General features: G+C 43.5%; 1 protein-coding gene across 1 annotated transcript in view; it reads left to right on the top strand.

Moving 5' to 3' along the window:
- DOK7 (docking protein 7) overlaps positions 1 to 14,559 on the top strand; it is a 93,558-nt gene that overhangs the window by 1,340 nt on the left and 77,659 nt on the right. The window contains exons 3-4 of the mRNA XM_065405579.1: positions 7,223 to 7,453; positions 12,741 to 12,941. Of these exons, the coding sequence (XP_065261651.1) occupies positions 7,223 to 7,453; positions 12,741 to 12,941 (432 nt within the window). The remainder of the gene's footprint in view (positions 1 to 7,222; positions 7,454 to 12,740; positions 12,942 to 14,559) is intronic.

Here is a 14,559-nt window from a genome sequence, read left to right as displayed (position 1 = left end):
GGAAGTGGCCTTTTTCGCTGGTGGAAGGGGTGGTTCCTGAATTGTTAGTAAACTTATTAGGGCCGTTTGAAAATCATTTCGTTGAAAGGCTAGGTCAGTACTGTGCTGTTATATTTTCAAATCTGGAAATATTTTTCAGTGTCACATGGAATGCACATGTGTACATATGTATGTGAGCCTGCATTACCTGAAAGCTGATTTTGGAATCACCATGAACTATTTGTTGGCTTTGGACTTAAGTTTATACTTTATCTTCTTTAGGGTCCATTTTTCACATGTACGTGCCTAAAGTTAGGTACCTGTATCATTATTTTAGTAACCTAAATTCTTGTTTTTATTAATATTTACATGCTGATTAAATCACCTACATCTCTATTTAGCATCCAAAGTCTGTTGTTCATAAAGCTAATGTTTAGGCTTCCGAATATGAACTTAGGTTCCTGACTTTAGGTACTCAAAGTAGGAAACTAGATTCTTCAGAAAGTGGCAGAACAACAAAACATGAATGCTTATTCTACACTTTAAAATGTATTATTTTTATTATTTAAAATAGACCGTGATTGTTGAATGTCCATAAACCAGGGTGCCCTTTCTTTGATGTGTTTTTAGTTTTCATTTCTTTAGACAGTTATATGGTAAAGCTCTTAAATTTTGCATTTGCAGCTGTTTCTGCTAACAGGTGCAAGAATGCAATCCAAAATGTCTGTGAGGCTTTCTGTTAGTTAATGTACAATGCAGTTTTTTCAGCTGTTTTTCACCTCTTTGGAGGGATGCCCATTCTTTGCCCAACTGAGCCCTCTAATGGCAAGTTGCCAGGCGTCAGAGCGCCACACCTAACATTCATAAAAAACAAGCACATGCAGCTCCTGTTGTTTCGCTTGGAAGTAAGTGTGAGCTATGGAAGTTAAATCTAAAGATCCCTGCTTGAGATTATCCATTTATTTCACTTAAGAGACAGCACAGCCTGCTGGGAAGGGAATCTGCACCCTGTGGATGGGGCTGGGGTGCATTTCTGTATCAAGGACAAAGGAGGTGGTAAGCTGCACTAATTTTCCTTGTGGATCCCGATACGTTTGTGGAATGCACTCCTCCAGTGAGACCTTGAGATTGTGATGTTTCATTTTGTTGTATAGATGTTGTCTATTAAAACATCTTTAGGAAGAGGTTAAAACAAAAGGTGACAAAACCAAATATTGAAAACCAAAGGTGCAACACAGAATGATTATGCAACAGTAGCTACTGTGAAGCATTCAGCTAGGAAACCTGATCTGAGATGAACAATTTGGCAGTGTAGACCACACTATTTCGTATTTGACTAAGCTGTCAATTAATGTAAGAATTTCATTTATGGTTCGATATGTTCTAATGAACATAAGAACAGCCATACGAGTTCAGACCAATGTAAATCTAGTCCCGTATCCTGTCTTCCGACAGTGACTAGTGCCAGTTTTTTGAACCCAGTTACACTTTTGGCCTTCATAACATCCCCTGGCAAAGAGTTCCACAGGTTGACTCTGCGTTGTGTGAAGAAGTACTTCCTTGTGTTTATTTTAAACCTCCTGCCTATTAATTTAATTGGGGACCCCGGTTTGTGTGTTATGTGAAGGGATAAATAGCACTTCCTTATTCACTTTCTCCACACCATTCATGATTTTATAGACCTTATCATACCTCCCCTCAGTTGTCCCTTTTCCAAGCTGAACAGGTCCAGTCTTTTTAATCTCTGCTCATATAGAAGCTGTTCCATACCCCATATCATTTTTGTTGCCTTCTCTGTACTTTTTCCAATTCTAATATCTTTTTTGAGATGGAATGATCAGAACTGCACACGGTATTCAAGGTGTGGGTTTACAGTGGATTTATATGGTGGCACTATGATATTTTCTGTCTTATTATCAATCCCCTTCCAAATGGTACCTAACATTCTGTTAGCTTTTTTTGATTGCCCATGCACACTGAGCGGATGAGTGAACTATCTGTGATGACTCCAAGATCTCTTTCTTTAGTGGTAACAGCTAATTTAGACCTTATCATTTTGTATGTATAATTGGGATTATATTTTTCCAGTGTGCATTACTTTGCACTTTTCAATATTGAATTTCACCTGCCATTTTGTTGCCCACTCACCCAGTTTTGTGAGATCCCTTTGTAACTCTTCACAGTCTGCTTTGAAGTTAACTATCTTGAGTAACTTAGTATTGTCTGCAAACCTTGCCACCTCACTGTTTATCCTTTTTTCCAGATCATTTATGACTATGTTGAACAGCACAGGTCCCAGTACAGATCCTTGGGTGACCCCCGCTATTCACCTCTCTCCATTGTGAAAACTGATCCTTTATTCCTATCCAATTTCCGATCTTTTAATTAGTTATGGATCCATGAGAGAACCTTCCTTCCTTGTCTCATGACTGCTTACTTATAAGAGCTTTGGTGAGGGACCTTGCCAAAGGCTTTCTGAAAGTCCAAGTACACTCCATCAAACAGATCACCCTTGTCCACATACTTATGACCCCCTCAAAGAATTCTAGTAGATTGGTCAGGCATGATTTCCTTTACTAGAGCAGTGTTGACTCTTCCCCGACATACTGTGTTCATCTATGTCTCTGATCATGCTGTTCTTTACTATTGTTTCAACTAATTTGCCTGGTACTGAAGTTAAGGCTTACTGGTCTGTAATTGCCAGTATAGCCTCTGGAGGCTTTTTTAAAAATCAGCATAACATTAGCTATCCTCTAGTCGTCTGGTACAGAGGCTGATTTGGGTGATAGGTTACATATCATAGTTAGTGGTTCTGAAGGAATTCAAATATGAAACTGCAGAACTCTTGGGTCAATACCATTTGGTCCTGGTGTTTTATTGCAGTTCACTTTATCAGTTTGTTCCCAAATGTCCTCTATAGATCCCTAAACCAGGGACAGGTCCTCAATTTGTCACCTAAAAAGAATGGCTGAGGGAGGCGTGGGAATCTGATGCAAAGAATTCATTTAGCTTCTTTGCAACAACCTTGTCTTCCTTGAGTGCTGCTTTAGCACCTCGATCGTTCAGTAGCCCCTGCTTCTTATGTACTTAGCATTTTTTGGTGTTAGATTTTGACTCTTTTGCTAATTGTTCTTCAAATTTATTTTTGGGCTGCTTAATTATACTTCTACATTTGACTTGCCAGAATTTATGCTCCTTTCTGTTTTCTCCAGTAGCATTTGACTTCCAATTTTAAAAGATGTCTTTTTGTCTCTCACTGTCTCTTTTACTGTGTTTAGTCTTGATGGCATTTTCAGCTCAGGCTCTGGAGGCCCTGCCCAGCTTCAGAGTCTGAGCTCCTGTCCAGGCTGCAACATCTGCAACAAATAATAAAAGTTGACAACATGGCAACCATAATATTTATTAATAACAGTGGCTCCCATCTTGCATTCTGATAGCGCAGACAAACCCTGGACACTTTTAACCCTGGAACTAATGTCACATAGGGGTCAACAGGACTGCATGCAGGCTCAGGAGTCTGCCCATGAGAATTGGGTTGTAGGATTGGGGTTTGTTTCCATTTCCACACCAGAGACTGTTGGGACAAACTGTTGCCAATTTTACATTTTGTAAACCTGAAAAATTTACAAAATTTAAAACCAAAACAAATGTTTCTATGATATTAAAGAAGATCCACTAGATTTTTTTTTTAAACAAAGAAATATCCCCCTGAAGTGTCTATAATTCAAACACTGCAGTGTTCTGCTAGAACTCAAAGAGTGACGCTGATCGTGAACAAAGGGGTTACTACTGGCTCATCTGTTTTCACTGTCAAAGCTGAAAGAAATGCAAATAATGAATGAATGATATTGTCCTAACTTTGCAGCCCTCACTCAGGCAACATTCCTAATGAAGTCAATGGAAATTTAGTCTGAGAAACCGGGGAGTGACAATTTGAATCTCATAAGTAGTGAAAAGCAAAAAAAAATTGTAAAAAAAGAATCCTTTTCATTTTAATAAACTATGGTGTTACAGTCTTGCTCACTTTTTGGTTTTTATTGTGAGATTTATCATATTGGGTATTTTTCTTGAACCCGTAGCTCCTGGAATCATATGATTATGTCTCATTCTTTCTTTTTTCTTTTTCAAAGTATATTTCACGGTTGTGGAGAAAAAGCTTCCTCAAGTATAGCCTAAAATTTCTGAAACCAGAAAGCAAACAAAAAGAACCCCAAATCTGTTATATTTAAAATCTCATGATTGGGGGCCTAATTCATGAATTTTGACTGCATGGAGTTGGCAATAGTGGTGTTATTTGTAACATAGATAAGGAATGTTGTAGGGGTTTTTTACATTATCAAGTTAAAAACATGTTTTTCATTAAATTTAGAGCATCACAAAGATGTACTACTTTTACTACTGATTTCAACACTAGCTCTTTTAATATTTAATACCTTAATTTTAGGAAATTAAGGAAATTGCTGGTTATGACATGAAGCACATGGAAAACCGTATGCATGGCTATAAAGCATACAAAATGTGTACATTAATGTGTGTTAATCCTAGGGTCATGAATTTCAGTTGACTTAGGCCCTGGACCTGCGCTTTACAGTGCATAGATGGGCTGATGTGCCTACAAAAAGCCCCCTTGATGTCCGTGGGGCTGCAAGCAGGTGTAACTGCCCACTTGCACATTGTAAATTACCGCAGTGATTTGAAGAGGTTAGCCCTGCAAGGTGTTGATGCCTTTGTGTGATGAGTCATCCGTGAGCCTGAGTCTGATGAGTCATCTGAGGTAAACCTGGGAGTCCTAAGGGTCCAGTGAATCCCCAAGCAGGGGTCTAATCAGGTGACCCCAAGCTAGGTAGGTAGGCTCCTAATGAAAGCAGCCACTCAATGTCACTAAGTTGTCAGGGATACGCCCTACTGCCTGGTAGCTCTGATGTATGCTCCTGACCATGCTTGTGCCTGTTCCAGCTCCAATCACAGCTGACCATCCCACTGTCCTGACACTATGCCATTGCCATACCCAGGGTACAATCTAAACTGGTGAGTAGCTGTGTCACCCGTGCTCTCTAACCTGTGGTGTCTTTTACACTGCTTTCTGTTGTTGCCTCCACTCCTGGATTGCTCACAAATAGCTGGGAGTGACTTACATGCTAGAGGCTATGTCTGTGTGCACTTGAGGCCTGCCAGTCGCACCCTGGTTTTTACCAGCCTGAACTATACTGCAGCACACTCCCCAGTCCCAGATATTTCCCCAGAAATGTATGTCTTGTATTGCCCAGCTCTCTCCTGGACAGTACAAGCTCATATAATACAAATGATATGCACAAATCCTGTTATCCCAAGTGGAGTTTCCCAAACTCTTCAATTCAAACACTCTGGTTTAGATAAAACAACAAAGAGCTGAATTTTAAGTGACTACAATTAATGAGGCATACAAATCAGAAATGGTTACAAGAAAAATAAAGATAAAACACAACTAATGCCTAACTTAACAAACAATGTTAAATTCAAAGTAAACGTTTTTCCCACCACATGTTCTCAACAGTCTTACTGGCCAAACTTGTTAGACCAGGACCCCTTCTTCTGTTTAACAGCTGCTTCCTTTGTTCCTTCTAGTGCAGTGACTCAATAGACAGAGGGAGGGGTGTTCTTTGGATGTCTCCCCTTTCTTTTTATAGTCCTCTTCCTCCTTTGAGAAGCATCTCCAGCTGAGATTCAGGAGACAAAAAGTTATGTGGACGGGAATACTATGCTGTTTCTTTGCTAAAATGTAGATTTTTCGCCCAAGTCCCCTTTCCTGCTAAAGAATGGCCATTTAGGCCTGGTCTACACTGTGTGTGTGTGTGTGTGTGTATGTGGGGGTTGATGTAAGATACGCAACTTCAGCTACGGGAATAGCGTAGCTGAAGTCGATGTATCTTATTTCAACTTACCTCCCGTCCTCACGGCGCGGGATCGACGTCCGCGGCTCCTCCGTCGACTCCGCTACCGCAGCTTGCCCTGGTGGAGTTCTGGAGTCGACGGGAGCGCGTTTGGGGATCGATATATTGCGTCTAGACAAGACGCGATATATCGATCCCCGATAGATCGATCGCTACCCGCCGATCCGGCAGGTAGTCTAGACGTACCCTTAGTAAATAATGGCCCATTGATCTTGTTTACACCTTTTGTCTCTGAGGAACTGGTTTGACCACTCCCCAGACTTGGAATATGTTTTAGTAACACCATACAGTGGAATTTTGTAACTTTACATATAGTGTTGCTAGAGATATTTTACCAGGACCGTAACGACCAGCAAATTAAGTTTTCAAATGATACCTCACAAGGCATACTTTATACAAAGATTATTACAGTAGTGTGCAAGGGGTGAATACAGGGGTGTACAGTCTGTCGCACCACTGCATAGCCTGAGATAAGGAAGACCGTCATAATGATGGAACTTACAGTGAGACTAGATTTTAAAACATAATTTAAAAAGTGTAACAATTACTGTTATCAAAAGAATACCAACAGTATAATAGCATCAAAATAAAAACACAAACGAAAATCTTAAGCAAATAATACAAGTCCTGGACACATCCTACAGGGGCTCACACAGTCACCATGAATAAAAAGAAATTGAACATAAAGCATCAAATGTTGACTTATACAATTTAAGCCCAAACCTTGCAACTTCTTGTGCAAGAGGGGACTGATGTGCCTGCATGGTGCCCCCTGAAGTCAGTGGGGCTCTGCCCAGGCTCAGCAGTCCATTCACACACAGGGAATTGCAGGATTTGGGCCCTACATCAAATACTACACTTCAGAACACAGTGAATTCTAAGAAAGGAAATATGAGTGTGAATGCTAGCTAAAAATGAGAGGGCATAGATTTAAGTGATTCTCTACCTGATCCATTATTGGCATTATCCAGAAGAGATTCTTTACCCTTGATCTTGTTCATTGTTATAAAAGTAAGATTATAACTTTAAAAATCATGATTTAAGCATAGTTTTGACAGGAAATAAAGCTGAAAGGCAGAATTCCAGAGAGACACATTAATCTGTAAAAAGTATTCTTCCCTGTCTATCTTAAGTCACCTTAAAAACAGCCTGGAGAATATTCACTTCTTACAATTTTTTTCAGTAGTCTCCACAGAGTGAAAACTGAATTGAGCCAGCCTATGGCACAGTTGCCAAAAGTGTTTTCTCAAGTTGAGTACTGATAATTGTGTTCCGTTACGCGTCAGGTTCTCTGACAGCTCTGCTTCTTTCAGATTGTTTAGTCATGTTGGTGTACAAGGATAAATCTGAGCGAGCCAAAGGACATAAGGAGAGGAGCAGCGTGACCTTAGAAGACATCTGTGGCCTGGATCCTGGGCTCTCCTATGAGGGCTTAAATCACACACTTGCTATCATCTGTCTATCTCAAGTCGTGATGCTGGGATTTGACAACAAGGAAATTATGTATGCGTGGGATGTACGGATTCGCTACAGTTTGGGGGAAGGTAACCTTTGTCTTGTCACATTCTTCTCTTTGGGAAAGAACGCAAACAAAACCTTAGTTGAAAGGGCCCAGATTGTCCCTGGCCTTGGAGCAAAGAGCCTTCATTCCTTGTGAGCTCCAGATCAGCTGTCACATGCAGTGTGTAACATGTGTGTACTGCCCACTAGAAGTGTGCCACAGAGAGAGTAAGGTAATAACTGTCAACGTGCTTCTACTATCTTCTTTGGCTCAGGTATTAAAGGCTTGTGTTTTTTGGAGGTGAGAGGCCAGGGCTGTAGTCCTAGCTCTCCGGGTCAGGGATTTGTCAGCTTTAGCTTTTAATTGTGTCTATAGCACATGGATTCATGACAAATCCTTGTGCTCAGGGAGGACAAAAACTATGAGTGCCAGAGCCATGATTAGAACCCAGGAATGGCCGACTCCCACTCCCCAGTTCTGTCCAATGAACTAGATAATGTGCAGTGCTGCTGAACACCCCCTCTCAAATACATGTAATGGGAGAATCTCACAGTAAAGATGCCATTTTCACCTGTATGTTTAGCTTTATTCTAGTATGTCCTTCATTTTCAGTTCTGAAGCTCTGAAATGCATTGTAGTGGCTGAGAATTTATTATATGGGGATAATCCAGGGTGATTGGCTTTTAGTGTTTGGTAAAGCATGAGGACATATATTTATTATTACTGACGATCATTATTATTTATGTATAGTTTATCACCTATTAAGTGTTGGCATTGGGCTTGTCACTATACAAAGACAGCCCTTGCCTGAGAAGGTCTAAAACAGTGCTTCTCAAAGCCGGTCCGCCGCTTGTGCAGGGAAAGCCCCTGGTGGTCCAGGCCGGTTTGTTTACCTGCCGCGTCCGCAGGTTCGGCTGATCGCGGCTCCCACTGGCTGCGGTTCGCAGCTCCAGGCCAATGGGGGCTGCGGGAAGCGGCGCGGGCCGAGGGATGTGCTGGGCGCCCTTCCCGCAGCCCCCATTGGCCTGGAGCAGCGAACCATGGCCAGTGGGAGCCGTGATCGGCCGAACCTGCAGACGCGGCAGGTAAACAAACAGGCCTGGACCGCCAGGGGATTTCCCTGCACAAGTGGCGGACCGGCTTTGAGAAACACTGGTCTAAAAGACAAATGCAGATGATAATAGATGCACTGAGAAAGGTGGAGGAGGGTGCAAGGTTGGCAGGGATTGTTTGGTTTGTCTGATCTCACTCTAATGCAGTGTTGGGGTGGGGAAAACATGTGATATAACTTTGTGTGCCTGGGGTGTGTGTGTGGTATAAGTGAGCCTTTAAGAAGGACTTGAATGAGGTGTAGGGGGAACCTGCTATATCAGGATAGAGAAGTTGTTTCAGGCATAGGGGGCAGTGTGGAAGGCATGGAGATGGGAGTGGGGGAAAGAACTGGAGATGCATGAAGGTTGGCACAGTTGGCAGAGTGAAGGACAGGGCTTATTGAAAGGACCGAATGGAGTATGTAAAACTTGGTCAGGAAAAGCTCTTTGGAGACCTTGGGGAGAACAGTTTCAATGGAGCACAGAGTGCAGAAGCAAGACAGGAGGCAATTCAGGAGGGATTTAGAGGAGAGGGAGTTAAGGCAGTGGATGTACACCGTCCATTCGGTTTAGATGTGAAGGAAACCAGGGAAATGGGACAGTAGTTGTTTGGGGTTTGGTTCTTTGAGGATGGGGATAATAAAATGTTCTTGTATGCCATGGGGCAAAACTGAGAGGGGGAGGAGGGGTTGGAAACGGACAGTGAGCAAGAGACCTCAGAGTCTGACTGAGGCTAGGTCTACACTACAGCGGGGGGTCGACCTAAGATACGCAACTTCAGCTACGTGAATAGCGTAGCTGAAGTGGCGTATTTTAGGTCGACTTACCTGGCTGTGAGGATGGCGGCAAGTCGACCGCTGCCGCGCCGCCGTCGACTCCGCTACCGCCTCTTGCCGCGGTGGATTTCCGGAGTCGACGGCAGAGCCATCGGGGATCGATTTTACCGCGTCTTCACTAGACGCGATAAGTCGATCCCCGATAGACCGATTGCTACCCGCCGATCCGGCGGGTAGTGAAGACGTGCCCTGAGGTAAAGGAGGAAAGGATATTAGGAGGGGATGGAGGAACTCACATGAGAACCTGACAATTTTCTCCTTGAAGTCAACAAGCTCCTGGGCTGAGGGGGAGGTAATATGGCCTGTGCTATGCAGGAGGTCAGACTACATGGTCAGCGGGGTCCCTTCTGGCCTTTGAATCTATGAATTTAAGGATGGTGGTTAAGGACTTGAGGGGGCAGTAAAAGGTGGCAAATGAGCATTGGGGGTTATAGGTATGGAATGCCATTAGGGAGGAGAAGTGGAGCTATTTTTCAAGGAAGATGGCAGAACAGAAGGAGGAGTGGGTGAACTTGGAGTAGAGGGTTTCCTCCAGAAGTGTTCTGCAGAGGGAATAGATACAGAGGGGGTTAGTGAGATGGATGGTGGGAGAGAGAGGCAAGAGAGTCAGGGTTAGAGGATCCAGTGGAATTAAGGGAGCCAACTATAAAACTGAGGAAAATGAGAGAGTAAGCCTACGGGTGCAGAGATGTCAGGGATGTTGATGGACAGGAGGTCACAGAAGGACTAAGGGCAGGGGAAAGGATAGTGATGTTAAAGGAAATAAGGAATGCAGACACATCTCAACAGAGGATCCTAAGTATAACTGAGCAGGTTCTGTATTCCTGTGTAGAGTGGGAGTGGAGATCTGGGGACTACACTGAAAAGGTTACATTTCAGGTAGGAAAAACTGCTGCTTTCTACAGCTACATCAGAGCTGGGCTTATACCACAAAGTTTCTATCCAGATCTAAACTTTCCTCAAATTTTGGGGTGCTTAAATCTAGGTGTTGACTTGGCACATTTTAGGGTGATTCTGGAACTCTAGCTGCAGATCTTTGATTTATGCAGCCATTGGAGTTTGCAACCATTTGTTACCCTGTTCATCATTTAGATGCGGTGGAACAGAACCACTAAGCTCACAGTCTGGTAGCCTCTAACCTAGGGCTACTTACAAAGCTCCATCTTGTACAAACAGAAGTAACCTCCAAGGGATGTCTAAGTTGATGTAAGACTGAACAAGGAACATTCTATAATCAGTGATGATTTGGTTTCACTTGGTAGTGTATTGGATTTTTCTAAATAAGTGGTGTTACATAATCACACAGCGGACAAGCAACGTCACCTGAACGTAGATTTGTTCCCCAGCAGTGTTTTGGGGCCAGGCCATAAGTAACGGTATGGTGAGTTCTCTCTCTAGCTTCCTTTTACATTTCTCTTGAATTACTTTGTGGCTAATTCTGTTAGGACCTTAGGGAAGTTATCAAATGAAGATGGCTACCTTTACATCTGCTATTGTGTAGCCATCTTACAGCAAAGAAACTTCAGGACCAGACTTCAAAGAGAAACTGCTAAGCTTCAGTTCATTTGCAAATTTGACACCATCAGATCAGGATTAAACAAAGACTGTGAATGGCTAGCCAACTACAAAAGCAGTTTCTCCTCCCTTGGTGTTCACACCTCAACTGCTAGAAGAGGGCCTCACCCTCCCTGATTGAACTAACCTCGTTATCTCCAGACTGATTCTTGCCTGCATATTTATACCTGCCTCTGGAAATTTCCATTACATGTGTCTGACGCAGTGGGCATTCACCCACGAAAGCTTATGCTCCAATACATCTGTTAGTCTTTAAGGTGCCACAGGACTCTTTGTTGCTTTTTAGCTAGATGGTAATTTATTGAAGAATACAGCAGAATACTTATAAGAGAAGCAAAGATCAGATGCCGTTAAATCTCCTGACATTTTAAAGGTGAGAAAATCTAGTCAAGGGGAAGGGAAGAATAGTTCTAAGAATTGGTTCTTTAGTGCTTTCTCTGTGGATTTTAGTGATGAATAGGCAGCTTTTGGGTTTAGTGTGTGCCTGTGATGCAGAGGAAATAAATATACATTTTAAATACATAGTAATACTTTAGATCAAGGTAATCCTTAGGAAGTTGGTCAGTTTCCAGGTGTCTGTCACCTGAGAATCAGCTAACTTCCTGGGATACAACAATAACAATAGTAATCAGCACCTTTCATCCATAGATCCCGAAGTGCTTCACAAAAATGGGTAGGCGTCATTATCTCCATTTTACTGGTAGGGAAACCAAGGCACTGAGATTGGGGACGACTTGTCAAAGGTGGCAATGAGTCAGTGGCATAGCTGGGAATAGAACCTAGCCTGCTGCCCTGTCTACTGAACCACATGGATAGTACATGTGGGGAGGAGAGTCTGTGACTGTTGGGAGAATAGGATGGGTAGGAGCCCCTGCATAAAGTGAACCCCTATTTAGTTCTTGCGGTATCCTCCTGCTCAGTCAGCTCCTAGTCCCGCCTTCAGCCTAGGAAACATCAGAGCAACTCAGAACAGCCAGAGAGGGGTCAATGCTCAGTGGCTCCTTTCTAAAGAGCAGGCCGGAGGGTGAGAGCAGGAAGTGTCAAAGTGAGACCCTCCATTCACACCCTCCGATTTCAGCATCCACGCAAGTGCCTATGGAGGCCTGACATGGCGGAGGAGGGTTCATTTTGAAGAAGGAGGGTAAAGGAGGTGGGGGGGATATGCAGCTAAGAGTTGAGCAATCAGTGGAATTGAGGGAGAGTGTGGCCAAGATGTCTGGATGATTCTACTCCCTATTGGAGTTCAGTTATCGGGGAATGAATATATTTGTCCTCGGGTCCTGATGGTTAAACATGAGGCGAATCATTCGGGCAAGGCAATAGGGGTAGGAAACAAAACCACTGAGGAACGTATCACCCTTTAAGGATGTTTGGGAAAAGCTGTCTCTAATCGGTCATGTTGCTGAACTATGGCTCACGGCCTGAATGCATTACTCCAAAAGCTAAATTGGCCTAATATCTGTGCAACTGATCGGTTGCCAGTTTTGTTTGGACTTATTCCTGGAGATTTAATCACATGACATAATCTTTAATTAATCTTTAATTAAAGATAAATCTTTAATTCCTGGAGACTCCAGGCCAATTCTGGAGGGCTGGCTACCCTACTGCCATTGCCAAGCTATATGGGTGCTACCCAAAACTATTAGAGGGGGAAAAAATGCTCTGAGTTCCTTATCTGATAATGGTAGATCCAAATGGCATAGTAGCTAGGACTCAGTCTACACAGTACTATTAAATAAACTGGTTTCTGTTACAAACATGCTTGCCTTTTTTTCTGTTTGCTACCATAATTAATTGGTTTATTTGTATTTTTTTTGCCCCCTAATAGTTCATAGGTTTCATGTTGCTGTAGCACCTGGCACTAAGCTGGACAGTGGACCGGCTACTCTTCACTTCTGCAATGACATTCTAGTCCTTGTAAAAGACCTTCCACCCACGGTCATGGGGCAATGGAAGCTCTCGGATTTGCGCCGATATGGAGCGGTCCCTAATGGATTCATCTTTGAAGGGGGCACCAGGTGCGGCTTCTGTAAGTACGAATGGAAACTGTCTTCACTTAAAAGTTCTAGTTTTTTAAAATATATTTGTAGATAAATAAATGCCAGTCTGGTTAATGTGCAATTTAGGGACCTAATCCTGAAGCTCTTCTTGTATGAGTAGTCCCATTGACTTCAGTGGGACTATTCATGTGTGCAAGAAGCTGCAGGACCGAGCACTGTTATGCAGACAAAAATAGTATTGGTGTGATGGATGCTGCGTGAATATTGCTGGATGCCTTTCTGGAAGGTGTACTTCAATCAAACACAACTTTTTGCTCTCAGTACAAGAATAACTGAATGAAATTCTATGGCCTGTGCTCTGGGTCAGACTAGATGGTTCCTTCTGGCCTTAAATCTATTAAACTAAGATTATATTATCATTTGTATTGTAGTAGAGGATAGTTGTTTCCTGTAGGCCTCAATACAACCAGAATCATGGTTCCGTTTTTGCAGACAATAAGTAAGAGACTGTCCTTGCCTTGAAGAGTTTTATAGTCTAATTTGAGATGAGAAAAAATAAAGGCATGTAAGAAACAAAAGAAGGAAAGGGGGAGGGAGGACAAGGAGAATGAAAATAAAATCCTTTGGTTATATAGGTTAGTTATTACACACCTTAGTGATTCTGGGTATTTCAGATAAATTTATTTGGAACCAAGCAAAGGCAGATTAAGATTTATTGGGATCCTGGGCACAAAGAACATTGGGGCCCCCAACACCCCGGGGGCCTAGGGGCACCAGAACTGGGGGGGGGGCAGTGAGGGGGCCATGCCCACCCACTTTTTAACATGGGTGTAGTAGCCTTGGGCAGGCGTGGAGAAGCGGTGGCAGGGGCTGTGCTTCGTGGTGGGGGGGAGATAAGGTAATCAGCTCCCCCACTGTGAAGTGCAGCCCCTACTAGCAGCGCCAGCCTCTTCCCGGTGTGGGGCCTGATGTGGACCTTAGCCCCCTCCTCACCATGGGGCCCTGCCCCTGCTCCTCCTCCTCCTCCTCGAGGCCCTGCCCCCTGGTCAGGCTGGAGACCGGCAGAGTTGGGCTGTGGTAAGAGCCACCCTGGGAGCGTGGGCCACTGTGGGGAGCCCTGGATCCTCCAGCTGCCTGGGTGGTGGAGACACGGGCCAGGGGCTCCTCACAGCGGCCTGTGCTCCCTGGGCGGCTCCAGCCTCTGGCCTGGACAGGGGGCAGAGCCTCAGAGGGAAGAAGAGGAGCAGGGAGCGGGGCTACAATACCATTGCTGGTGGGCACCCCCCCCACTTCTACCCGGGTTCCGGTGCTCCTGCTGGAGCCCCCAAATTTGCTGGGGCCCTGTGACATGGGCCCCGTGTGCCTGTGCATTAATCCACCACTGGAACCAAGTCTCAGTGTATCATTTATTTTACTAAACTAAACTGTCATATCAATCTATCCATTCAAATCTAGCAGTTGATCAAAATTACATCAATCACTCTAATATAATTTTTCAGGATGCCAAATCCTAGCAGTCCTTTAGCATCACATTTTCAAAAGCAAACTTTGGAACTGTGCTTGTCAGTTATGTGCATATCCATTTTCACTTTCAGATCATGAAGTCAGAGGTGCAGCTACTTGATTTGCATGTGAAAAAAACTGTTT

This window comes from Emys orbicularis, chromosome 5 (genome assembly GCF_028017835.1).
Source record: "Emys orbicularis isolate rEmyOrb1 chromosome 5, rEmyOrb1.hap1, whole genome shotgun sequence".
Classification (NCBI taxonomy): Eukaryota; Metazoa; Chordata; order Testudines; family Emydidae; genus Emys; species Emys orbicularis.
The sequence above is the reverse complement of the archived record's forward strand: the minus strand, read 5'-3'. Positions and strand labels throughout refer to the sequence as shown.